The 27,837-nt window shown below is 40.8% G+C and overlaps 1 protein-coding gene and 1 long non-coding RNA gene across 5 annotated transcripts in view; one reads left to right on the top strand and one right to left on the bottom strand.

The window, feature by feature from the left end:
• The window catches only part of LOC135329351 (uncharacterized), a 19,941-nt gene extending 8,728 nt beyond the window's left edge, over nucleotides 1-11,213 (bottom strand). The window contains exon 1 of the long non-coding RNA XR_010390763.1: nucleotides 10,937-11,213. This is a non-coding gene — a long non-coding RNA (uncharacterized LOC135329351). The remainder of the gene's footprint in view (nucleotides 1-10,936) is intronic.
• LYSMD2 (LysM domain containing 2) lies at nucleotides 10,287-27,837 on the top strand. 4 transcript variants are annotated; one of them, XM_064517364.1, is made up of 3 exons: nucleotides 10,287-10,629; nucleotides 15,722-16,059; nucleotides 27,371-27,837. In XM_064517364.1, exons 1-3 carry the CDS (start codon nucleotides 10,339-10,341, stop codon nucleotides 27,483-27,485), a joined length of 744 nt encoding a protein of 247 aa, XP_064373434.1. In that variant the 5' UTR covers nucleotides 10,287-10,338; the 3' UTR covers nucleotides 27,486-27,837. The 4 variants fall into 4 exon arrangements, with proteins under 4 accessions (XP_064373434.1, XP_064373435.1, XP_064373436.1 ...); XM_064517365.1 differs by lacking the exon at nucleotides 27,371-27,837 and adding an exon at nucleotides 24,260-25,080 and having other exon boundaries at nucleotides 10,292-10,629; XM_064517366.1 differs by having other exon boundaries at nucleotides 10,323-10,642; nucleotides 27,371-27,819.

Genomic DNA, 27,837 nt, shown 5'->3' with positions numbered 1-27,837 from the left:
TCTGCTCCATAGGTAGAGGTCTCTCTTGTCTTTGTTTCACTTTGAGTCTCTTCTATTGCTTTCATGTGCTCTGGGCCTCATCCTGCACATCTCTGCTTCTGCAAGCTGCTGACAGTCAGATTAAGTACTGCTTTTTGCACCCAGGGAAGAAACCATAAGATGCTTCCCCCTGTGAGGTGCAGGCCCTAAAGAGATTCAGAGGGAAAGTGAAGTAGGAAAGACTCAGGCACTTAAAACAATCAGACCTGAGGGGCTCCTCAGAAGGGACTCTGCAGCTGAAATTCTTTGAGCAGAAAGAAACTATTCTGATTAGAAGTAAGTATATAAGGTCATTGTATCTGACTTCACAAACCACACCGATGCTTGAACAAATCAGTTTATCCCTAATTACAGACATCCTAATGCAGAAATAAAGTATGGTATTTGCACATTGTACAACAGGATGACAGCATTTTATCGTATGTAAGAAGGAAAGCTCTACCTTTAGAAAAACATGAAGACACGAGGATATTCTCATTAGGACATCCCTTGCCAGAAAAGTGAGTAACATGCACTTCGGATTATATATCCTTTTCAACAATCGATCTACAATGAAGTGTGGAAACAGAATATATTTTAAATATCCTGGAAAAGCTAAAACAAAGTCCCCACAAAAGATATAATTCCCTTCATATAAGAAACTCTTCCTTCTCCATTTTTTATTTTGCTATTTTAACTAGGTGGCAAAACAAGTCACATAACACCTCAGCAGCACAGAAAAACAAGCATCTCTGCATTAAACTAGTACACTAAGCCATGACTTATTGACCAAGGAACTACCGTCCTTTTGCTTCTAACAACACTGTTATAAAGACAGTAACCAACCTCTGGCAGTGAAGCAAAATATAAAACCAAACGCAGTAATGCCTTAAGTTGCTTTGCCACAAGTCACCATTAACTCTTTACTAACTTTTCATCTTGCATTTTGACTTGATAAACTGCCTGTCAGAACTGCTCTGGAGCTTGTGCAGAACTTACATTCACACAGGAACTCTTCTACAAAGTTGGTTTCTATGTTAAAACCATGAATTAGTTGAGAAACAGAGCAACAGACTGAGTTATTGGTGAGAACACATAAATTAAATTTAGAGCACTTGCAGTAAGAGTAGCATCTTGAATCCTTACATTTTCTTTAGAATCACAGTTCTCCATTTTCTCGTAAAAGCTGAAGAAATTGTTGCTGCTGGGGAGTCATAGCTGCTATACTATATCATCACAGATGGCCTTGGAATATTTCGTGGAAACTTTGGATTAATGATTGCCCAAAGGCAATCAGGTTGAATGCAGCTGGTTCCAGACAAACACTGACTTACCAGCCATGCTTCACTCAGGTGGTGTTTTCTAGGCACATACAGTAAAAACATTTACCCCAAAGGTGCATTTGGGGCACCAGCCATGCAGGGATAACAGCTCATAGATCTTCCAGCTGGGAAGAATCAGCTGGTCACCACTCCAGAGCAGCATTTCAGTAAAAAAAAAAATAGAAAGAAAAAGGAAGGACACCAAACTTCCAGATTGTATTAGCTCACCATGAAGACTGTCTGCAGGTTGATTTTAAAGCTTTCTGTATCGCTACATGAACACGGAAACAACATGGGCAAACACAGCAAACTGAGGCGTAAGAAATGGAGAGGGCAGTACCAGACAAATAAGAGCAAAGATTGTACAGCCGATTTAACCTGCATATGTCTCAGCTACCAGCAAAAATCCCCATGTACCCTAGCCGCCTACCCTCCCTCCTGATGCTCATTCCTGCCATCTAACACTAGCATTTTTGTGGTTCCAGTTGGCCAGGTCAGGAAACCGATCCAGCACAAAGTTACCCTCACTCAGACCAGCCAGTTGAGTTCTACCAGACTACAGAAAGTCGCTGTGTAACTATGACCCTAAAAGGTAAGAAACAGTACCCAGAAATCTCAGTACACAAAACAATGATCCACTTAATCCATCATCACCCTCTTACGTCCAGTAACACCATGGACCAACTTCAAAGACTAATTCCCAACTGCCCAAAAATGGGAGGGGCCTGGTCTAATACATCTGAAAACTGCTGATTTAGTGCTCTATTTACACCAGCTAAAAATAGTCACAGACCGAAAACATACTCGGTTTTTGGACACTAAGAGACAACATGAGCTACAAGACCAATTAGGCCCAATTAAAATATTCCCACAGGAAGAAAATATCCACTAGTAAACAGCTTAGAAAGCAAAGGGAGCTCTTGGAAGAGAAACTCTTTACAGCTTCAAATGTGCCCTGGCCATTGCTTCTGTCTTTCTATGCAAAGAGTAACTTTCCTTCTTAATAGTCACAGGCTGCTTTCACAAAGAAGAGTATTCACAAGGGTAACTTCAGGCCTGGGAAAGCTGTAATCTTTGTGGCATTCTCTGCAGCCCACTAAAACAGGTAATTCTGGAAGTGACTCGGAGCAAAAACATGACTGGAGTTGCTTTGAGTGGCTCTTTCCAAGGCTAGAGTTAAACTCTACGAATATTTTCCTGCAAGACCAAAAAGATCCCCTCTGAAAAACAGACAGAAAAATCCACCTTATTTCCAACCTCCACTCCTTCTGAGCTCTTTTTTCCCCAGCCACAAGGCAAGAAACACACTCTGCAAGCAGACATTGCAAGAGCAAAGACCCTGCTTGTGGTAGAAGATCTTTCAAGTGGACAGGAGGCTGAAAATTTGTAGGCTCAAGAGTTTTAGGGATATCAGTAAGAGGCTGAAAATGTAGAGATTAAATTTTGGAAAATTGCTTTCATTTGATTAAGTGACTCAATGGATTTATATAAACTGGAGACTTAAGGAAAAAGATTCATGGATACTCCAGATTCTGTCCTATACTACTTTTACTCCAGGTATTTCCAGCAGGGCTGCTAGAATTTCACCTTTTTAAGATAAATCAGAACTGAAGCCAGATCCAACTTGATGAAGAAGGAGACAGGGCAATAAAAGGGATGGGAATGAACGATGAGGACAAACAATTAAGAAAAATAAGGTCAGTGAACAGGTATATGGGAGAGCAAGTAGAGTTTAGTAGGCAGCACATAGAGATGAAAAACTTGATATTCTTATCTAGATTTCTGGGTATCTGCTAACTTCATTCGTGTTCTTGGAGAATTTCTGGAGAGCTTCTTGGGATTCTCTGACTAATCAGCCTGTGGGACACTTTGATAGAGGATAGACTTCTTTGAAATCAGTACCTGTTTGCTATTGTATTGAGCCCTAAGAATTGAGGGAAAGATTAAAAAGGCAATTTGATTTTTTTGTTAAGTCTTCCTGAACCTAAATTGTGGCTAAAAATGTATATAAAAGAAACAAATTATCCTTGACCTGTTACAACAGGTTATACAAAACTACCATTTTAAAAAAAGCCTAAAAAAGTAATTTGAATAACAACATACATAAGAAAAGCAGTCTACTCCTTTGTGGTTCTTCACTTAATTATGGAAGTTCCCTTTGGCTCTTGACAGAGCTGTGACTGCAACTACTTTGGCAAGTGAGACGCATAATAACTTTTTCAAAGAAAAAGCACCTACTCTGACAAATGAACATGGAGAAAGTTTTTATTTCCTTATACATAAACCATTTCTTGGGGTAAATCACCTGCTTACAGTGAAATATTCTACAACTAAAAGTGGTAAGACTAAAAAAGCCACTCACAGAAAACCAATGGGATGAAGAAGGAAAGCCACTGCCTTATTACCTTCCCTCTGGCTGTTTTACACAGCTCTCCCTCATGACAGAGCTGTCTTCCTTACGTTTATTACTGGGTTTACACATCAGTGGAGGTGCCATTAACTATCATATTACAGTCATACTTACTGTATTCATTGGTCTTTTCAATTAACAGAGGCTAAGGCAGGGGTTAATTTCACTGAAATTTGAATTCTGTTGCCTTTTTAAATTCAGCAGGGGAAAAACATCATTGTTAACTCAGCTCTTAAATAACTGAAAGGCTCAGTGGTGATGGCAGAGTGGACTAATGGTGAGGGTCCTGCAGATAAAGGACTTAGTTGGGAGGCAAACGCATATGAACAGAGGGAAGCACACGGAAGGGAGCAGTTAGCATGGACAGGTGAGGAAGCGTGAATAGAAACTTACTGAAACTATATTAAAAACACATTTAAACGCTAACGTATTCCACAATGACTGATATTCTAATGTAATATGCTAGAACTAATTGAGATGTTAATTTCACTCTGGAAATTGAAGTCGAAGATGATGTCATGGGGTCCCATGACAAACAGCCAAATATTAAAAAATCACATAAAAAGCTGTCTGTTTTTCACGCATACTTTTTTACCTCCATGTTTCCGACATTTATATAAGTTTGTGCCGTCCCTCTCTACACGCCTTCCTCTCCAGAACGAGCATGAAGTGCTACCAAATTTTCACAATTTTGCGACATTTACATTGACAACACCAGGCACAAGGCAACACTAGGTGCAAATCTACAACTCACCTTGGAAGATAAAAGGTATGCTGTTAATGTATATCCTGTCACTAATACTCTGAGGAAACACTGGAAAAGGGGACATGCTGTTGATGTATTAAGAGGCTAGTTAACATGTATCCCTCTGCTATACATAATTTGATGATACACAGAAAATCAACACAGCATGAATATAAGGAAAGCTGTAGCCTGACTTTTTAGTGGTAATCTGTGTACATTTAATCCTGAAGTCATTGAGGGACCGCAAACACCATCCCAGGGTGCCTTCATAACAAGTGCTTCTTAGCATAAGATAGCAGTTTATTTAGTTTACGAATCTAACAAACATATGCTGCTGCTCCAAATGTTTCTGCCTCCTGCACGGTTGACTTCACTGCCTGACAACTTATTAACCAGAAAAAGCTATAAACAGTTTGATTTCCAAGGAGTTTATGACTTAAAGGAAAAGTTGACAAACAATAAAAAGGCTAAAAAAAAAAACAAGAGCAAAAATATTGAGCCTTGATGCCGGAGGCTGGCCCTGAAGAGCTATTGGACAGTTTGTCTCACCCTCATCCAAAGCAGTGTCAGCAATAACTCCCTGCCTGCCAAGTCCCCAGCTGGGTCAGGGTCGGGCTGGGTACTCAAGGTCTAATATGGCCCATGGATGGTGTCCTCTCAAATGCGGACGGACAAAACATGGTGACTCCACCTTGTCTGTTTAGCCCATCTTTTTTCAACAGCAATAACTATGAATTGCCCAAGGGCTTCCTGTCCTTTCAGCATGCACAGGTAGAAAACAGAATCAAAAGACGGGTGGGATGAAGGGGCTGAATCCCCTTCTTCACTGCTATCATCATTCTCCAGCAGGTCACACCAGGAATCACAGTTTGAAGAAACCAAACATCTGCCACAGCACAAACCAGCCCTTGACATGCAGAGGGACTCCAACCATTTGCTTCTTTTTGCAAGTCAGATTGCTCCTACCAGCATGGGACTTGCAACCTTCACATTACTAAGTGGAAAGTGATACACAAGAAAAGCTAGAGACAATGAGGAAGTACGAGGTCCTTTCATGGATAATCATGGACCTAGCATGCAGCTTAGAAAGACATTCAGCTTCTGCAAATGGCAGGGAAAGGGAATAAATAAAACTTTACCAGTGCTTTGTACAATAAAGCCAAAAAAGCTCTGAGAATACAAACTCACAGCGCATGATATTGAAACACTCACTCTCCTGTAACCTTATTACGGAAACCCACAGTAACCCCTGCTAAGAGTGTTAAATATTAATAAAGGCTCACAGCTGTTACTGCTACATAATGGGCTTATTTTGATGAGAAATATGTGCATGGCTTAAGTAATGTGCATCAGTTCAGACAAGCCTACTTTCCTTTTGAAATTCATGCAGGACTCTCTCTTCTTCCTGCAATTAATTCCAGAACCCAGGGCTATTATTCATAAAAGGCAGGATTTGCCTCTTTGATCTCTGTCCTACATCCCACCAGTTTCTATCAGAGGCTGCAACATGAACTGAGGTGGATACACTACCCATTACCAGGGGGTAGCCTTGCTTTTATCTATTTTCTCCTAGTTATTGGTGAATCCTCCCACACATGCAACCCACAACGGGAATTTTATATTATTCCTGAAATTAAAACAACCCTGTCCTACATCACTACAAGTATTGTACGTTGTAATGTCCCTGTCTTTTATCAGAAACATCACAATTCAGAAATGCTCACTGTTTCTTTAGTTTAACCCTTTACTAGGCAAATTCGGTCCAGGGCTTCTTTACTGACAGAGTAGCTGATGAACATCTTTACCATTAACAGGATGAATACCTAGCTAAAAGGCATTCTCTTCTCTGCTTATTTGGCCATTAAACTATATGTGCTACCTTAACTAGACTCAGTTGATACTGATCCCTATTTTAGAAGTTTGTTGTCTCGAGTTGGTTAACCTACATAACAGTAACAACTACAACAACAACAAAATCAAGACCGCTGTGCAACTCTTGACCTAGATGTGGATGATTTTCAAAAATAAAAGTGGCAGTTAAGTATCAAATGGTAACTGGGAGTCAATGAACTGGATAGACTTAAACACTGTCGGTTACTTAGAAAGTTTCATTATGAAGCACAGCTGAAAAGAAAACTCCTATCCTCAAAACAGATTTTAGAAAACAAAAGAGGCAAAAGTACCTGAACTGAATGCCTTACTCAATGTCAGAATTACTTTTGTGACTGCTGCTTGCAGAAGTAAATACCGTAACATTAGCTCCCACACATCTTTCCTGTCCTTATTCAGCACCTATGCAAGGATTTTATACAAGGATGCAAACCTAGTATTTTCTAAAGTCTGAATATGTCCCCACAAAAGAAGCAGAAAGAATTTTCCCCTTCCTCACAAACTCAGCTCTAAGGAATCCTTAGATCAGGGATATTACCAGACACTGCACAATACTTAGTCCAGGTCTCCAAAATGAAAGCTTTAATTTAAAAAGTATGTTTCTAGCTGTTGTAGTTGCAGCAATAACCTCCCAAATGTGAAATGAGCAATAGAGGCAGTGATGTCTGCAGGCAGCCTCAGAACAATGACTCAGAGGAGTGAACTCTTCTGTCCCATATAAATCTGATTAGTGTGTCAAGTCCAATCCACAGTGACGTGATGTCAGTGCTAGCATTACCAAGGGAATTACTGATTACTTTAATGCAGGAAACAGGTTTGGGCAAGTACAGCTCCTTAGAGCTGGAAGCTATTGTGGGGGAAGAAATCACAGTGGAAATAGCAAGGAAACAGGAAGGACAAAAGAGAACATGAAGAAAAGAGAAACAGAATCAACAATGCTTAGAAATTCTCTTGCTGATCAGAGAATGTCACAGTAAGGCACTAAACGAATTAAACCTTTAATTGCTATATAGTCACTCTCCATCAGGAAATTGCTACTGATGCCAGTAAGTTGCTCATACAGAGATCAAGAGGGAGAACATTACTGTGGGGAGTAAGAGTCCCAAACCGACAGCAGGCTCTCTTTCTAACGGAATGAGTTTGACATCCTTACATTTAATTCTCATGTTTTTAGGGATGGGTAATCAGTGCAAACAGTTCCTTCCCAAAGCCTGCCAGAGGAGCTTGTTAACTTCCTCTGGAGTCAAACAGGGCAACGAACAAACAGGCAGTGCTGGCACAGCGGGAATTTGGGCTGAAGCGCCAACTCAAGCCCCAGTTAGCATGACAGTGTGGAGCAAGTGAGCTCCAATTTGTACATAGGCCAGACAGGGATAACTCACAACCTCTTCTTTTCTTCCAGAGCCTTTTATCTTACAACCTTAAAACTTAGAACCCACAGGCAAGCTAGTATTTCCCTCAACTATCAAAATATTATATACCATTCTATAGAGACTCTCAAGTAAAATACATTGCATTCTCACTGCTAATGCAATTTTCTTTCTTGAAGTGAAGCCTCATTATCAAGACACTTCTAGTTTCCTATATAATTCATTTTGAATGCATATTAAAAATACTTGTATGCAAGAATGGGTCACCCATTATTGGGTTACTCTATTTGAGCTCTAGCTCTATTTTTTTTTAAGTCATTCTTGGTTTTAGAGTGTTTTCACTTTACACAGAGAAAAGGCAAAGAGCTAGTCAGATGAAGTACCCTTGCAATATCTCAAATTCAAGATTTCCCCTGGATATAATATGGATTTTGGGGTCTCTGCAAACTGCTGATGCAGAAAGACAACCCAGCAGCTCTAGAAAAGGAACTCATACATCTCCTCGAAAAGGTTTATTACTAAATTAAAGCTTTCAACACTAAAAAATCTGCGGTATCTATACTAATGCAAGGGATGATGATGCTGTTCTCACAGTTGTGACAGCTGATTTAAAGTGTATTGCACACACTTCGCATATAAATAGAGTTTAAGACAACATTAGATGGAATGATACTGACTAATATTAGTGCACCTGTCAAACACTTTTTCAAACTAATTGATATTATATGTTCAGCTCATTGTATTGGCAATGTTAAACAGCTTTTCCATTTTATCAAACTGTAGCTCCTCCTTGCTAAAAGCCACTTTAGCTGAAGTAATTGGTCTAAGTAATTTCAGCTCCAGGCAGGCATCCAGAAGTTTGTAATTTCCATTGATCAGCCTTGAGGGGCTGAATTTGAGCCACGACTTGGTGCTACATACATAGTAGGCATTTTTAATAAATGCTGTCCTGCAGTTCTTCACTTCTTTCACTAGGTGGGTCACAGTTAAATTGCTGATGCAGCTCACAGTAGACTGAGGAGTTTCAAAAGGAACTGAAAGCACAGAAATGTCACAACTGATTTGGTGCTTGCTCTATCTAGCTGGTATAACCTCAACTGGACTCCCCAAGAAGTCTCTAACTTCCAAAATGTGCTGGTAACTGTGGAAAAATGAAAATTAACTATATCCTGCCATCAACTTCTTTAATCTTTTGTACTGCCCTGATCTATCTACATATTTCCTAACAGCTAGTTTGTTCAGACACTCTAGGATTGTGACGCTGGCTTCTCTGATGGTGGAGGACCGATGCACCGTTCCTTAACACTCTCTAGAGTGTGTTGTGCAGCAGCTTTTACATTTTCCTAGCTTATGCCTGGAAACATGTAGCCAGATCAGCAACCTTTGTCACATCTGCCTTGATTTCTGTATTGTACTCCTTGGGGAAACACCACAATCTGGCCACTAAACATAATTCATTTTAACCCTCCAACTAGATAAGTTTCAGTTGATGCATTTGATTTTTCCAAATGATTATCTGGATGCATACTGGGCTGGGCTGAGGAATACTGAGCTTATGCCATAAACCAATTAATCTCTTCCTGCATTTCACCTCTGCTTAATTTTGAGACAAAGGTCTATCTTTTCAGACTTGGATTACACAACACTAATATACTACTTCTTGGTATCCTGGCATATATTTTGAATAAATACTTTTTGCTATTTTGGTATATACACCATATATACATGAGGCAGTTTTTGTTGTAAAGCCCCAGATAAGTAAGTAACAATGGTTTGGCTTTCAAAGCAAGACTATACATAGGTTTCTCAGTAAGAAGTACTCGCTGAAAACATTCTAGAGTATGTAGAGCACATTTGCTGTAAAATGACTATTTTAAAACAGAAGATATTTGCCAGTAATTGTACCATTTTTCCTCCAGATGCATATTCCCACTTGTTACTGTTATTCTAATAAAACTGGCACAATAGCTCCTCTTACATCTGTGTGCTTATGTACCAACGCCTTCCTTTTTGCCTTGCCTTTCCTTCTCAGTCCTGGCGACAAGCTCTGCGCCTCGCCAGGCTCCCCAGGGGCCGGGCCGACAACAGGCAGCACCGAGACCGCAGGAGCTTGTAAAAGAGAAATCCTGCCTCTACCGGAAGCCGCACAGATTTGGGGGCCCAGCCTTAAGATACGCGATCCTCCATCTCGATGAGCTGCTGGCAGATCCCCGCGGAGGCGCGTAACTCGTGTTCAGCCTCCCTCCGCCGCCGCCCCGGCCGGCCACGGGGCTGTAGCGCTTCTCCTGGCCCCGCGCCCGGGAGGCCACCGCGGAGGCGGTGCCCTGCCCCCACAGCGACGGGCCGAGGCGCAGCCGACGCCCAGGCCCACCGAAGCAGGAAAACCCCTTTGCGTGTATTTTTTTCCTCCCTGAAACGCGTACTCTTTGTCCACCTGCGCATAAGGGCACCTGCTAAAGAGCCACCCGGGCCCGCCGGAAGGCTCCTCCCGCCATTAACCCCTGCGCCGCCAGCCGAGCCCCGGCACCCAGCGCGCATGCGCCCCGCCCCCCCACCCGCGCCGGCCGGCCCGGGCGGCGGCGCATGCGCGGCGGGCCTGCCCCGTCGCGAGCCTCCGCCGTTGCCGCGGGCGGGCGGGGGAGCGATGCCCGGAGGGGCGGCGGCGGCGCGGGGGCGCTGAGGCGGCAGCATGGCCGAGTCGCTGCGGGAGGAGCCGCCGGGCGGGCCGGAGTCGGAGGCCGAGCTGTCGCAGCGGCTGGCCCGCACCAAGGCCCGCTCCTACGGCAGCACGGCGAGCGTGGCGGCGCCGCTGGCCGAGCGCTACGTGGAGCACCGGCTCGGGCCCGGCGACACGCTGCAGGGCATCGCGCTCAAGTACGGCGTCACGGTACGGCCGCGCCCGGGGGCGGGGGGCACCGCGGGGCCGGGGCAGCGCGCCCGGCCGCCAGCAGGCCCCGCGCGGCGCCTCCGGCCGCGCAGCCGGGAGAGGGGCGCTGGCCTCGCCGAGGCGCCGGTGCGGGGGCCCGCTGCCCCGGGCTCGGCGCGGGGCTCCCCCTGAGCGACTCCCAGCTTCAGCGCTGCGCGACGCCCGGGGCCGCTGCAGGGAGGCGCTGGCTGCCGCCGGGCCAGCCTGCACTCGCCTGCTGAGAGACCCTGAAAACCCGAAGGGAGTTAAACTCACCCTGAACGATCCTTATTTTCAGGTTGATACATAGGCTGTGACCACAAGAAAGTCTTCCAGTAGCTTCAGGGCTAAAAACTCCCCCATTAGTCATCCAGCTACCAACCAGCCTACAGGTGATTTACAACTGATACAGAAGTTTACCGATTTTTGCTCTCTTCCCAAGCAGAAGTTACTTCCTTCTGCAGAAAACAGACAGGTTTATAGCAGCCTCAGAGAGTCCACTGAGGTCTACCAGCAGGGCCTGATGCACTGTCTTCCCCCCAGGAAAGAGCTCACTTATCCTAGCATCATTTCAGGTTCTTGGGGCCCAGTCAGCTGCAAACTGGCCTGTCTATACAGAGCTTCACTATTCCAACATGCAAAATCACTTGGCCAAGCAGTTGATGAAAGGGCCAGCAGCATGGAGCTGGTACACAGTGACTGTCACTTCCACATCAGCTCTAAGAGCACCTTTCATCTGGGCCCCCTCCAGAAGAGGAACAATGCACTCCTGAATTAGTAGGTTCTAGCTAGAATGGGTTTCCTTTCCTGCTCTGGCTGTGCAACTTAAAAGTCTACTTCTCTTCTCTGGAGAAAGATTCTGACCAAATCTTGTTGACGTGAGGATTAATGGCATTTTGCATTTACGCAGATATATATCAAAACAAAATTTTGCTGAGTAGCACTTTGGATGAGCAAGGTAAACCAAGCTGCTTTTTGGATTTGTTTGCTTTTGCTTTTTTTGGCATACCTTCCATAACAGATAAAGTCTCTGGCCTGAGCAATTTAGCTCTATTTTAGCCTTCAGTCAGAAATTCTTTTGCTCACTGCAATAAGTTTAGTGAAAAATTTGTATACACAGATTCTTAAAAAAGTAGCTTTCCAGAAGAGCATTTCAAAACACTTCCTTGCTAAAGTTGTGGATCAGACCTGTCCAGTATTAAAAACATACATTTAACTTAAACAACCTTTTTGTTCATATGATGGGTTAAATAAGCTTTTGCTGTGTTAATGATGCATTTAAGTTTTTGCTCTCATTTGTTATTTGATTTTATGTTGCTAGCATTGTGATTAGGAAAGCTTAACAGCTGCATTGTAGACGTAAACTGAGAAAGGGAAATTCCATGTCAGCTTAACCCAAAGGTAATACCAAGTTAGCTGAAATCTGTCATTGTGGTTTTGCTCTGATGGGTTTCACACTGGGGTAGGAACATATGCAAATGTTTATTTTAACACAGGATGAAGACCTTTACACCTTCACACAATTACATGGACACATTCACTCAGAGTCATTTCATTTACTTCCTACATCACTTATACTTGGCTAAAAGAGAAGGTTGCCATAATGTGGAACATCAGAATTATCTTAGCCTGCCACTGCCTCCAGTATTACTGTTTTTAGAAGTTTCCCCATGTGGTTTCTGTCACTGGTAGCAACTGCACAGTGAGACATCCTGTCCAATGCCTGAGTTGGCATGACATAGCATAGTCAATTTAAGATGGATAAAAACATGTTGGAGAGAAAGATCTGAGTGCTGTTTGTCCTCTTCACATGCCCTTCAGCCCTTTCCCTCAGATGCTGTCTATTAATCTTGTATGGCTGATGCTTGTTAGCTCTTCCTTTGAACACTGTTGGATAAACTAACATTGTGGAATTAATAGCTCACACATTTAGCATCACATTTATGGTTCAGTTGGAGTATTGTTTTCCATCACACACAGGCATCTCTTTTGAGGGAAAAGAGGGATAAGCCCTGTTTGTTTCATTGCTAGAAAAAGCTGTTTTGATAGACTAGTTCAGCAGCAGTTTATGCATTAGTGCAACTTAATATTAGTGCACATAATATTAAAGAGATAGCCATGGTATGGCTTTTGCTATTGTAGGTCTGTGGCTAATAGCAATCAAGTTTCCCCAGCACTGAGAAAATTAGTGTCAAGTTCTGCTCTCCATACACAATGTGTTTAGTCATACGGAGTTACAGAGAGCGCAATGTAGTGCACATATAATAATCAAGTAGCTTGCTAAAGGCTGTAAATGATGTTTAGAGACATATTTCCTGCTTCGTCTTTACCCAGTCCACAGAAGTGCAGTCTTCTCCAAATGCCACAAGATGATATTTAAAAGTTATTCCAGGAAGAAGTAACCAGAGTTAGAGTTACAGTGAAGTAGGACAGAACAACAATAGGGTGCATTATTAATCAGCTACTGAAGCATCACCTTCCTAGTTGCCTGGACAAGACAGCCTGTAGTAGAGATAAAGTTTCAGCTTTGGTACTGTATTTTACAGAAAAAGGCTCCAGCCAGCATTTTAACTGAGACTGTTTTGATACTCAAGTGAGACATTAGAAATGTCTCAAAACTACACTTTTAGAGATTATGACACTTGGCATTTACCTTCTGTTTAATGTCCACTCTAGGTCTCACTAGAGAGTCAGGCAAAGCTTCTTCTGTCACCTTCAAGCAGTAAGATATGTACTGTACTATGTAAGGTTAACTAAAAATAATTAGTTTCCCAGCTTCTGGAACTGGAAGGGTAATGAGATTGTTTGAAAAGGTAACTTGTCGTCTAACACTGGATCTTAATTATTCTCCTTTTGAAAGGGATTAAGTCCAGCCATGCCCTCAGCTGGGCCATCTACAGTAACAGGCTGGGGTTCTCTCCAGAGCCAATACCAGTTTCATATATTTACTGGACAGAAACAACTCAGTACTTGAGCTTTATTGCACCATTTCAAGTACTATCCCTTTTCCAGGCACCCAGCCTTTCTAGAGAGAATCTGCGATTTATTTTTAAGGAAAGATTTCAAACTATAAGGACCCAAGCAAATACATCCCTGCATGATGACACCACAGCTGTGGCTAGTCCACAGATCTCTAATGGCACTACAGTAGATAAATACTCCTACTGCACAGTGCATGTCTACACTGCATGCAGTGCTTTATTCCAATTCTGGAAGTGGCCACACAGTTAGTGTGGAGCAGATCAGCACACTGATAACTCACATCCTACCCTTCACTAGTTTCCTTGTGGAAAGGAGGACAGTCTCTGGCCAGAGTGGGCCATGTTCAAGTTCGTTCAAGGATACCTGTCTCCTTTTGCATTTTCTCAACTGTGCTATAGGGGTAGGGTATATCAGAGAAGGAAGACTAACATTTTCCTTGCTTTCCCTTAGTTTTAAGCAGCTCTATCTACTAGTAGCTTCAGTGTGAGACACACAAACATGTTAACTCTGTGCTTTTCTGTTAAGTTTTCTCTTTTGCAGTTGGGAAAGATTGCAAGCAGTAGCAAAACAGACTTTAAAAGAGTGCTCTACCACCTTATGCTTATCAGTCTTAAAGTGTTCATGATCCAAGAACTAAATTCAAGATATTTTAAAGTCTGAAGTAGCAACTGGCTAGTGCTTAGATCCCTTAGATTGTTCTGGACAATTATACCAACAGTAAGGCTATTATCAAGACTTAACAGTATTATTCTTATCCAGTTCAGCTCCATTTAGTTTAATAAAAATGAACAATACTCCCCTAATGCAGGCAAGAGGTATTTTCAATTCTCTTCATACTTGTTTTCAAGCAGGTTTTAGAGTGCATTTATCATTACAGTACTGTAGTAGAGATCAATAATTATTGCAGTCACCAGAGGATTAGAATAGTCATTTTTCTTTTCACTTAATTCAGACTTTTCCTAGCAGTATTGTAAGCTCAGGTTATAACAAAACCTTATAAAAGTCTTATAATCATGATGATTTCAGCACTGGTTTTATAGCTTGTAATAGAGAAACAGGAAACTAGTTTTCCACCGTTACTGACTTGGAGGGGAAATTTTCCTGAATAAGTGCTTAAAGAATATGCTTAGTAGTAGGGAGTTAGTATAAAGATTTACTGGGAGCTTTCCTTATTCAGCAAAGCAATATGGCTGAGAAGCCATTATAAATTCCATAGCTACAGAAGAAGCAGGGCTTCATGTTTAGTACTCAGCACTGTTTAGCTGTAGTTTGTCGTGAGGTATTCTGTGCTGATGAGTAGGTCATATGGAGTACCTCAACCAAAATTGCAAGAGGTATTTAACAGTTATATGATGGCAATTTACATGCATGATTACATACAAGATGTTGCTGTTGATCATGCTGTGGATTCAGTCTACTTGGACAATGTAGCTGCTAGCTTACGCAACCACGTCACAAGACATTTAAGAGTTTCCCATTCTTTTTACTGGCTGACTTTTCACTGAAAGTCAGGACTTCAGCTGCAAGTCTGAATTTGTTACATCAGCAAGGAAAAAAAAATACTGTGGATGAGGCATATACTGCTCTTCCAAAATTTGTGGAACCTGCTGTTCATAACTAGCATGTCCTAGAAGGCTCAGTGTAGCACAGTCACCCCTTTAGATTTTACATGCTAGTTTAGCTATGGCAGCTAACCATCCATCCTCACTGCACTGTAAATCCAAAACAGCACTGTTTTTCCAAAGAATAAAAATGCTTTTGCCAAGTTTTCACATGAGCCAATGTAGCAACTAGAAGACTGTTTAAGAAAAGCATCTGTATTTGCTGCAAGACCTCTAGAAAGACTCCAATATTATGTAGTCAAGTCTGCATACAAGGGAGAAGCTAATCTGTTAACAAGGCTAAGACAGAGCATCCACTCTGAAGTAATTTTGAATGCAAAAAGTCCTTTAAAACAACAAGAGTCATTGCAGCTGCAAAGTATGTTTTTATATTAACTGGAGATTACTGTGGTGGTTCACAAAGGTCACATTTTATACTGGGCCAAAACCTAATAACATATTTTCCTATCTTTTTCAGATGGAACAAATAAAGCGGGCAAATAAACTGTTCACTAATGACTGTATATTTCTGAGGAAAACCCTGAATATTCCTGTTATATCAGAGAAACCATTACTGTTCAATGGACTTAATTCATTGGAGTCTCCTGAAAATGAAACTGTTGACAGCTCCCCTTCTTGTGACGAAGGACTAGCCACAGTTCAGGAAGACAGTAGTTCTTCGCCTAGTCCTCAAGAGCCTGACAATCAGCCCACTGCACCAGAAGAACTATCTGCCAAAGATTTTCTACAGAGATTGGACTTGCAGATTAAGTTATCTAAACAAGCAGCCAGAAAGCTAAAAGATGACACTGTCAGGTAAATGTCACTTTTAATATTCAGCATTTTAATTTCATCCTGAGCCTTCTCTAAGTGCAAGTTGAATTCACTTTGTGGGTTATTTCAGACAGGAGCTGTAGCTGTTTAATTTGTCAACAGCAAATCTATGCTATTATCAAGTACCACACACGTGTACAGTACACCATTAGCAGATGCCTTGATATGGCAGTTATAAAGGCTGCTTCACAATTTATGTAGCTTGTAGAATAGCAATAGTATCTATAAAAGCTGGCAGGACAGTATTCACCAAGATGTCTTACTATTTAAGCAGGCAACTATTTAAGCAAACTCAGATTTTTTTCAATAGAATACTAAACCGGAGACTGTAGAGGCTGATGGTGTACAGCAAGGCATGACTGGATTTTTCTCCTGTCTTAAGTTGCCGTGTAATAGTACAAATACACTCCATTTTATAGTTTTTTCAGTTAAACTGTCCTACCTTCTTTCCTTAAGTGGTCCCTCCCTTTGTGGCTGTGTAGATTTCATCCTTTTCTTTAATATCTCCTCTACAGCAAAGAAATTGCACACCTTTTAATTCCTAGTAAAAGCAGTGCCTTTTGACCCCTCTGCAGTAATCATTATCCCTTCCTCTGACACATGTAGCTCATGCACAGAGTAGACATACCACTGAATGAAGGACAGCTTAGAAAAGCAAGAATGGGCTTCAGTGGTGTTTGTTTTCCCCTGCCCTTGAGGATGAACCCCCCCAACTCTTTCACCATCCCTCAGAAACTTGCTCATGAGCAGTTTCCTAGCTGGTTGTTCGGCCTATTCTCTGCAGAAATTGCATCAATGGGCAATGCTGAGGTGGCATTTCTCATGACAATAACAGGCATGGCTGCATGTGACTGGAATCTTCTCTTACTACAGAGAGGAGAGGTCATGCCTGCACAGATGTACATTGCTTTTGAGAAGTTGTTTAATGTGAAGTTTCATCCATCATCCAGGCTCACCTGGAATACTCTGATTTTTTGTTATTTTTGCCTTATGCTCAATAGATTTGGTCCCAAAAGGCCACTTTTTTCCTCACATGAGGAGTTTAGAGTTCCACTATTCCTTTTTAATATAGTATTAGAGATGATTTCAGCAACTTAAACTTATTTCAACAGACAAGCATTTGAAGGGAGGAATATATTGCATTGAGCAATTGGACAAGGCTTATTTGCAAAAATCCCATAAAACAGCTTAAGAGTCTAATTCATATTTGATTGCACTGTGCACACAACTCTTCATTGCTAAGATACTGTCTCAGAGAAGGCTGGAACAGTCTTAGTGTCACATCATGTTAGCACACTGCTCAATTTTTCCTTTGAACTGATCATATGAAAGAAACATAGCTGTTGGACCCCAGATCCCTCTATACAAATTCATTTAACTTATGTTATCTTTGATACCATGCAGAGCATCTCTAGCTAAAAATGTGCTGTTGCTGACTCTCTCCAATCATTATCCATGCATATCTATGCATCTAACACTAGAGTAGGTGTTGTTGACCCAGCAATTAAGCTGGATGGAAGGAACCTGGGGGCCCTCTCAAAAGAATTCAATTATTTTGACATTCCTTGAACAAAATAACATGCTAATTTGCAGGAGGAAATTCACTGGGGACCTTGCTGCACCATGAACAGAGCCAACACCAGGGGAGTGACACTGCAAAAGCAGAACGTTGTTTCTACTAGTATCTGTTTCCTACCTTGCTTAGGTTATGGCTTGGGAAATGAATGCCTGCTACTGAATTCTCCAATATAGGATACAAAAAGACAAATTGTATTTCCTCCTGTTTGAATTTAGCAGGTAATTTTGTTAATTATGCATAGAGCACAGATTTATTAGTCATGATGCTACATGAAGCATGCAGTGCAAAGCTTCAGCGTGTGCTTACAAATCTGACTCCTGCACTCAGGGGAAAAACCCTTTCAGGAGGCAGACAAAATTCCAGTGTACACCATTAGAGTGGGGTACTCCAGGACTTTCACTGACAGTGTTTTAGCCCTTAACACCATAAGGAATAGGTGTGCTTCCTGTTTTAAGGCCTAGAAAAGTAACATTTTTAATGAATGAGCTTTCCTAATACCAGAGGTCAATTTCCACTCTAAGTCTTGCAGATTTTACAGATGAGGTAGCATCATGCAAATAAGTACTTAAATATGCATTTATTATAGAAATAGGATTCACTTATATTCTCATTTAGACTCCCATTAATGTTGAGTGCATGTTGCTACATATTGATAGCATTGTTTCATGTGAAATATTTGAGTGTTTCAGGGTAAAGTCTGCAATCATCATCTTTGCTGTTGTAACTTAAAGCACTCAGCTGTTACAAATATAAATCAAGTCCATTTGAGCTCTCCTCCTTTCTCAGCCTTACTGGTTGATATGTAAACATAGATACTCTGTTGAGATCTAGGCCAGTGCATACCTTTAACTTCTAGCAGGAAGAGAGAAACAGGTGAACTCTATAGCAACTCCAATTCTGTCTTTTCAGACCTCAGTGTTCACCATAGTTGTTCTTGCTCTTGCATGGCCTGAAGCAGGCTCAGGAGAACAGTACAAGGCCAGAACTGTCAGTTTTTTTTTTCAAACCCTGGATGAATTCTTGACCTTCATTTTTTCTAGCATCTATTTTTGCTTTGACTACTGATAAGGATGATGTCCAAAATTTCTGAAAAGGAGAACTTCCTAAATGTCTGATAAAGTTTCTCTAATGTCACCTTCCACCCCACCACCTCTGGCTTTTGGTCCTGGCTCATGAAAGCTGTCTTTGTCTTATCTTCTCCAACTGTGTCCACCTCTTCAGTCTGGGAGGAAGTGCTAGAGGTTCAAGTGAATGCCTACAAAGGCCATAGCAGAGGACAGGGCTAGAGAGAGACTGTTGCCAAGAGCCAGAGTTACTTTTCAGCTATGTACCATAGACAGTACTTCATCCCACAGTGGAAGGTTGCTATGCCATGAACTTTAAAGCACCCTGGCAACATCTGCTACAGCAACTCCCCAAGAGGAGGGAGGGAGGGTTCTCCCTCATCTTTCCTGTCCCTTGCTTTCAGTAGGGGATCTTGAGAACTAGACAGCCATCAAAAATGGAGATTTGTGTATTATGAAACTGGCTTACTATTATTAGAGTGAAAAAACACTTATGAAATCAGAAGTGGTGTTTTAGGCTACTCTAGCCTTATGTACTGAGATTGCCTTGTCAAGGCCTCTTGAAAATGTATGGGGCTGTGTGACAAGCACCAGCACTGCAGTGTACTGCAATGTCTGTTTGGAAATATAAGAAAGCAGCACCTACTGCTTCATTTTCTATGACCAAAAGGGACATTGGGACTGAGAAAAAGATAATCAGAAACAGCCAGTTAGTTCCAGAACTTGAGAAGGGAAATAATCTATCACCATGCCTGATTTGACAGCTAGAGGGAGAATAACCTTTCAATTACTTTTTACTTTGGTATCCCTTAAGTTGCTCAGAGTGCATGTGCATACATGCATTGATTTTGATCAAGCCATACAGATGTTTCATAGTCAACAGAAGTTGTCTAGAGATACAAAAAAGGCTTAAGGTGAATTTCATTGTTTAATCATAACCTCTTAAAGTTGCTTTTCCCTCATTACTCCCAAAGTAGATTAAGTCTCTGAAGTCACCTTCTTCTACAACAGAGCCTCTTGCTGTTAGGTGGAAAACTTGAGGCACAAATAGTTAATAGGCATAGTTTTAGACTAGATGTTGAACTTTAACATCCATACAAGTAGACAGATGTTAGAGATCATGAGATATGATCCACTCAGTTTGTGCTGCCTTTTGCTGTTAGATTTAATGTAAACAGATCTACATGTAAATACTTTTTACTAGAGGGTTTCATTCAGCATGAAAGCATTGCTTAATGAGTCCCCCATGCCTGGGGGGGATAGAGCCATACCTGATGTGTGGCTCTATGTAGACAGCCTAAAGCAATAAGCCCAGTTTTTAGTTTTTGAATTTTTTGGCTTATAAAAACGTTACCCAAGGTATAATATAATTTTCTGTAGTATATATAAGTGAAGTCATGCACTACATATTGGGGAAGAATATCCATTATTAGTTTTATCTACATGTGACAAAAGCAATTTGTAATAGTTTTAGAGAAAATACATCAGTGTTTTATCTTGCCCAAGATGCTATTATACACATTTCAATATGCTGAATCTGAAGTTTAGAGTTTAGTGATGCTTTCTGTATCAGACAATTAAATACAAGAACTCCAAGGCAAACTCCTTAGAGTCCTTATGATTTTAGGGTAGTACTGTGGTAGGCTAGAACACCAAGGACATATGGCATGCTTCTGAGTCAGGTCACGTTCTTCTGCAATTGCCTTTTGCAATGACCAATTTTGAACGCCTTGTTAATTGAACAGGGTCACACCAATTATTGCTTGTATGAGCCAATATAATTACCGGTGTGCAGCACCAGAACAGATTTTGTAGTCTGCTCAGTTGCCTAGAACTGAACCTAGGAAAGAGTAGGATGTTGAAAAATTTGAAATTGATAGCAAGTTTAGTTAAATTGTCCAGTAATTACTCAACAGCATCAGCTAAAAGAATACGGATACCTCAATGAATGAAGCCACCTACGGAGAACAGTGTTTTCAGGGTTCCTAAATCTATTAGCCCACATACTCAGATTGTTGCCCTGTTAAAGTGTGAATGCTAGAAGCATCCACACATTGGATTGCAGTTTATTTGTTCAGTCACAGGTGTGCTCTCAGTGTAATGAAAGTGGCTGTTAGCATTTGTTATTGTGGCTTGATGCATATAAAAGCTTACAGTAGCTGTTTTTCTGCATCTGCAAATTGCTGGGCCAAGCAGGAGGTGCAAACAGGAAAAAACAACACTACGAAACACTGGAATGCTTTGTTGTTTCTTCCCCTTTGCCTGAAGGAGAACATTGCAGTGTGACTTACCACTTTGCTATTTATGCATCTCAAAAGTGGAAGGAAAAAAATATGTTTGATTACTAAACAAACATACTGCCATGCTGTCTTCTGTGGGCCACTTACCAGAGCTACTAGTGTATAATCTTATCTAATATAAAGCTTGGCTTATTTTTAAGCCATCTAAACAGGCTGTAAGACTTAGTGCATCGGTTCTAAGATCTACATGATTAAGCATTCTTGATTTCTCCACATGGCTTAGTACTGCTCTCTGGGACAGAAGGCTAGAAGCCATTCTTGGTTAGACCCCTTACTGCCTTCTGCAGTATGCCCAGACCTTGGACAGAAATGTTTTTGTTCTGTGCATTATAGCAAGTCACTTCTTCGCTTAGGTTCAAGCATTACTCCTACATAGTTCTTATATCCTTGCCACATACAGAAACCCTTCAAAGTTGTCTGTGACCCAAATGCCAGGCTTCTGCCCAATTCTGCCAATTACCATATAAGAACCTATAGTCCAAATACATATTTTAAAGGTGAAGTGGAAATGAACTTCAGCTGTCATTATTCCGCAATAAGGAACCTTTGAAGTCTGCAAATACCTACTAACATTGGCATTTTTCTTCAGTTATACACATTTACTTTTGCTATCCACCATAAACAACCACAGCTAATTGTGGTCCAAGATTTGGTAGCTGTCATGCCATAATGGATGTGAGGAACATTCTTATATTAATGCTCCCAAGAAGGGTGGAAAGGAGGCTGATTTTGGCAGCCTCTGATTAGGATCTTTTTGCTCCAGCTCTGCCACATTTTAGCTGCCTGCACTTGTCATTGCTTAACTGTAAAAGCTGAGAATACAACATTCTCCTGAAAAGATAAACAGATAGTGAAACTAAAAAGTACAAAGCAATTTTTGGTGTACAATAAAAAAATGAGTTTCTCCCCTGGTGGACTGTCACTGCTTTATTGAAAGCATATTTAATCAAGATATAAAAGCGCACTTTTTTGACTGTTTGATTTATGTTGAAGTATTTAAAAATTAAAGTGTTTAAATATGAATGTCTTTGTACTGAATAATTAACAAATTCCTTCTTTGCTAAAGAAAATGATTATGTAAGTTGCAATAACAGCTTTGGCTGCAGGAGGACTAAATGCTCTTAACACTAAGATTTTATATATAGTTAATTAAACATGCTTTTCATAAGCAGAGAGAATGGATTTTTTTTCCCTCCCCATTCTGACAATATTGATGCATTTGAACTTCTGAATAGGATATGAGAAGATCAGATGATTGTCTAGAATTAAATTTAAAAAAATGGGAACAGCAATTCTTCAATATCTAATTTATGGGATTTAATACAGGCAGAAGAATTAGATAAAAGGGCCCTAATCACATAGTTACGGAAATTGTAGCCCCTCTCCTGTTTTATCTGCTGAATCCCTCATCCTAAGCTCTGAAATTCCAGAAGTTGGCTCCATCCTCAAACAAGCAGAAGACTGCTATTTGCAACTGTTCCAGGCATGTGGCTGGAAACCAGTTGCCTCAGGAGGGCATTTATCTGGGCTTCAGAAAACACTTTTTAAAATGGTCAGCCTCAGCTCAGGTTGCATTTTCCAGCCCTTCCATTTCCAGTCTTACAAGCTTAGTATGTTGATGGGTTTCACTTCTAAGCAAATTTTAAAATACTGTCTTGAGACAATTTATAAATTATGCTCATTTAAAAGTTAATTGTTTCCTTCTCTCAAAAAATTCCCTTCAAAAATTGTTACTTTACCTTCATGCCAGCTATTGTAGTATTCCTTGGCAATTCTGCAATACAGAATTGATGAGATTTAAGGTACAGCAAATCTGTGTATATTTTTGCAGTAATATCTTTTCTGAAGAATCAGGCTTGGTGCTGGGTCTGTAGTGTCGCTGCGTACATGTAGTATTTGGCAAGAGACACTAAAAATTTCAGTACCACTGTAACCACACATCCCTGAAATTAAATAGCTGCTAGTTTAATTCACAGCCATATTTCATCAGAGGTTTAATTTTTTAACAAGTTTGTCACAGGGCAAAAAGAAATCTCATATCTTTTTGGCTTAAAAATATACATTTTTGTTAGACTACCCACAAACAGGGAAGGGTTGGAATAAATCTGTGCAGGTTACTCAGTTGCTTGGTTAGTTTGTAGGTTTTTCTCCTATTGTATTCTATTCTAGGGGATTTTATACAAGATTTAAGTTGCAGAAAGAACATTGTTAGGACGTTAGTAGGAAAAAGTCAACATGACTTTTGGAGTTGAAACACTATGGAAGTATACACAGCTATTTGAAGTGCCTGTCCCCTATACCATTATCAGACTATATGAATAGCTATCTGTATGCAGGCACATACAGCATTAAAAGTAACTGCAAATCATTTGAAACTCATCCCAGAACAACTGTTAAGTCTTCCAGTTCTCACCAAAACACTGACATTGGCAGCAACTGTTTAGTTATCTTAAAGAGTATGCGCTCAGTAACATGTAATTTTGAAGATATACTGGTAGAAATTAGTGATCTTTGGAGTCTCTGGCATGCTTGATACTGGTTGCTGCACTGCAATAGATTTACACGACTTCTTAAAAAAAAGCAGTATTATCAAGCAAACAGTAGGCAAACTGATTTTCCTGAAGATTTAATAGGTAGACTATTGTTTATCAAGTCATTGCATTAATCAGTTTGTGGGCAATGATTTTTCGTGAAGAGCCATACAAGTGATTAGTCTCAATACTGACTGATGTACAAAGAGGATATATCAAGGAGTCCACTGAAGGACAGAAAGAATATCCTTGCAGCACTGAGACACAGGTCCATCTACATGACTAGGATGGACTGCTCCCATACTGCCTCAGTTGCCCCATCTGCATCCTCTGCCCTCCTCAAAAGGCCCTAAACAAACCTACAACTAAGTCCTTACCTTGAAAGGAGAGATATAGGGAGAGCAACAATACTGGAACTTCAGCATGCCCTCCACTTGTTTATCAAGAATAGTTGATTAAACATGTTCCAATATACTACTGAGCTACTACAGCTTTGTTTTCAGGTTTCCATTCATGGAACAATGAGAATTCCTGGCATGCATACAACAAATAGTATGCTGCAGTTATACTGCAAGTAGTATTTGTTATGAAATACCAATCTTGCCTATTTTGATCCATTAGGAAAATTAGTTATCTGCATTTTTGTGACAGTTTTGCTACTGAGATGTGATATACATTTTCCTGATCTGATTATGATTTTCTTTCTAGAGAGGAGGAGAATGAAGAGGGTCCCTATGCAACTTCTTCCTATCACCAGTAGAAGACAGACATGATGGCCTCAACACTTTCAATGAAATCAGTTCTTAAAGAACTAAATGGTCAATAATTCAAAAGAAAAATAGTCTTTTGGACTCATCATCATGATGTACTTTAAACAAGTCATGAATGGGTAATTTTACTGACTGTGTAATTGCACTGAAATTATGACCTCTTCTGCCTTCCCACAAGTTAACATTCTTATGCTATATCAACAAAGGGTTTAAGCCTTCCAAAACTAGCAATGGCCTTTATATCCCTTCTGTGCAAATTGTAGCATGGTAGCAACAATATATCCTTGAGGTCACCTTTATGCAGGATGTTGATCTTTAGTAAACATTTTGTAAATACTTGTTAAAGTGTGAAATTTGTTTTAACTATTTAAAAATATTAAGTAAGTTTGCTTGTCAACAACAAACTATAAACAATGGAAATACACTTACTCTGCAGAGACAGAACAGGCAAGTTTGCTGTGGGAGTTTGGTCTATTTCAGGGCTGCAGAACTTGCCTCTGAACTGTGTGACTATAAGAACATCTGTGTATTCCTAGAAAGAGGAATTTGACTTGTTTTGATTAGTTAAAGCCTTTATGGTCAAAAGAACTGTTTGCAAACTGGATTTTTGCTAAGAGTTACAGCAAGAGATATTTTTATTTGTGAAATAGTGACATTGGAATGTCAGGTGTATGTTCTTGTGTGCAGTTATACTTTGTGTGATTTTAAGTTAATAAATACAAAAATACCAATAATAAATGTCTCTTCATTATAAAACTAGCTTGGTTCCAGTCTGGTTTTCATGAAGAATGATTTGCCTAATTACATCAGCTATATTAGATACTGATTTCAGGGCAAAGAATGGCCTTTACAGTATGTAAGACTCACACTCCTCAGTTTAAGGAAGTTTCTGCCCTTCACCTGCTTCCCCTCCCCTGGAAAGGTGGAAAAAAATGAGGAGGCTGGAGCTACTTTGTGTTAGCTGTTTCTATTTTAAAGGCATATCCTTCAAGGAAAGACTTTTTTCCCCTCTCCATGAGCTATAGCTCATTGTCATTGTTTTTAACCCTCAGTGAGTTAAAATTCTTCATAGGCCAGACACAAATTAAGTAGTTCTTATAACGGAGAAGTTCCTTAAGTTTCCACTAAGTTTAGCAAAGTTCACTTTGCACACAGCCATACGAAGCAATCGTGAGGCAGTTCTGCCCCATGAAGCACCATTGAGGAAGTGGCTGTTTGCCACGCGCTTTCCAACCTCACCCTTCTCCATCTTTAAGCTTTGTCTGAAAGCAGTCATGGATAACTCTGGTTTAGCAAACAGGGTATAGGATCCTTGGGCCTCTGCTTGCCTTTCCAAATTTGGCTGCTCCGTACATACATAGCTGATGAGACTGAGGAAGTGTTGGCATTTAGTATCTTAATATTCTCTAGCCTGTAACTATAAGAATCATTGGATGCCTTTTTTCCCCTAGCAGTAACAGACTTGGAAATGTATATAAGCAAAGAAAAGTCAAAAGAATGTTAAATACAAAATATCACCCTTATTTAGTGAGTCCAAATGTAAAGAGATAGGGATTGGGACAGGGGAGGGTACTGACACACAGACCCAGAAAGGAAAAAAACCAAAACACTCAGAATCATTTAGAAGACAATTTGAAGAGTAAGGAACTGTATCTATTGCTGGAATCAAGTTTTGATTTACTACATGGTCAAGAGTTCTTCAATTCTGTGACAGTTCAGACTGGCTCATACACACACTTGAGTGACCACGTATCAGCTGAACCCTGGTAAGCGTGTGCATTTGCTTATTCGAAAGGCTAAGCACAGTCATATAGGCTCCAAGAAATGCAAATCACCATTGAAAGATTTCCACAGTAGAAGAGACAAAGACATTGCACAAGACCTATGCACCACCTCTACATTTATGGGCAGCTGAAGGAACCACATATTTCTTAATCTTTTAATCACTTTTTTGAAAGATCCTCCAACATTATTAAAGTTTTACTTTTAAAATCTGATCTCATATCATCAGTGCGTTGCTTTTCCAAGTTCAAGAATAGGAAACTAACTGAAAAGTTGTAGCAGGAGCTGCTCAAATGAGTTGCAACAGTTGTGCTACTGAAGTACACATTAAAGAATGATTTTGCCATAGGTTAGTAATGCTAGAAAATAGACTTTTAATAAAATTGAGTAGGAAACCATCTTTTAGCAAACAGTAGAGAAAGTTCAACAGAACAAACCCATCTTGTTACAACCCAGATATCATTTAATCCAAGCAGGTGTTCTGAAAGTCAGATTGCTATTTTCTGCAGGTTCCCAGGTTCTCAAGTACTTTGTCAACCCATCACTACTCAAACAATCTTGTTACTTAACCCAAGAGCTGGTTTAGCATTGTTTGAGAGCTGTCTACTGTTAACAAGGCTTCTGAAATCTATTTGATCTAATTGAGCACAGTCAAGCCAAATATTTTATTAGAAGCAATAAAAGCACACTGATAAGCCTTCACTGTTCTGAGAAAGGCCTCCGCTGCAGTCTGTAAATGGAGCCCACCCGATTCCCTCCCCTCTTTGCCCCATGGTTAATACATTAGCAACTTCTTGTTAAGCATCTTGGAATTTTCCTCAGAGTATTCAGCTAAGCTTCACAAAGCTGTCAGTAAAGAATTGCAACATCCCTGTTGAACAGCTGCAATTTCCCATTTATGAGCTCAGCTGTATAGTTTATTGCTCTCACAAAGTGAAAGAAAGCTTTTAGCAATATGCTTTCTATATTGCTTCCATCTTAATTTCCTAGAACTAGAAATAAAAATTCAAAGCCAGGCAGGGATTTGTATTACTTTAGGGCCTGCAGGAGTTCAGGTCTGGCATGCTGCTTTAAGTCTGTCCCTAGCTCTGATCCTACAGAAGGAGTCTTTTTTGTTAAGATGACAGCTTGCTGTGGCGAGCAAACTAACCAGAAAGAGCAAACATAGAGCAAAGAAAAATCAAGCTATTTTTCTTTGAAAAACAGACTACTGCATTAGCTTCTATCTTTAGTGTTTTTAATGGGGATTTGTATCTATCCTTTACAGGATGGTCATTACTACTGTTGTGGGCATTTCTCCTTGCTGTAAACCTGACTGCACAGATGCTTGCTGCAGAGCATTTGCTGCAAGACCACCAGCATCACCCAGCAGAGACATTTGAGCTCTTCCATTCAACACAAGGCAGTTTCTCCAGGAAGGATTTCAGTGCTAACATTGACCACAAGAAAGGCTGCCTGGAACAGGCCCTACCTTGCCAGCCAGCCGCAGTCCCTCAGTGTCCTGGCTGCACCAGGCCTCCATCCTTGCCCACTGCACAGCAGAGAAAGATGACACAGCCACAAAGCCTGTCTTCAAAGGTATCCTAAAAAGCAGCACCAGCACCCACCTGGCTAAGGCCTCCTGAGGGCACATTAGGCCACACCAGCTGGGCCCCTGTGCTAGCTCTCCACAGCTCATTGCACCTGTGGCTTTTCTGGGCTTCTCCAGGCCCATTAGCAAAAACCAACCACCCT

Source organism: Dromaius novaehollandiae, chromosome 10 (genome assembly GCF_036370855.1).
Source record: "Dromaius novaehollandiae isolate bDroNov1 chromosome 10, bDroNov1.hap1, whole genome shotgun sequence".
NCBI lineage: Eukaryota > Metazoa > Chordata > Aves > Casuariiformes > Dromaiidae > Dromaius > Dromaius novaehollandiae.
This window is presented reverse-complemented; position numbering and strand designations above follow the sequence as displayed.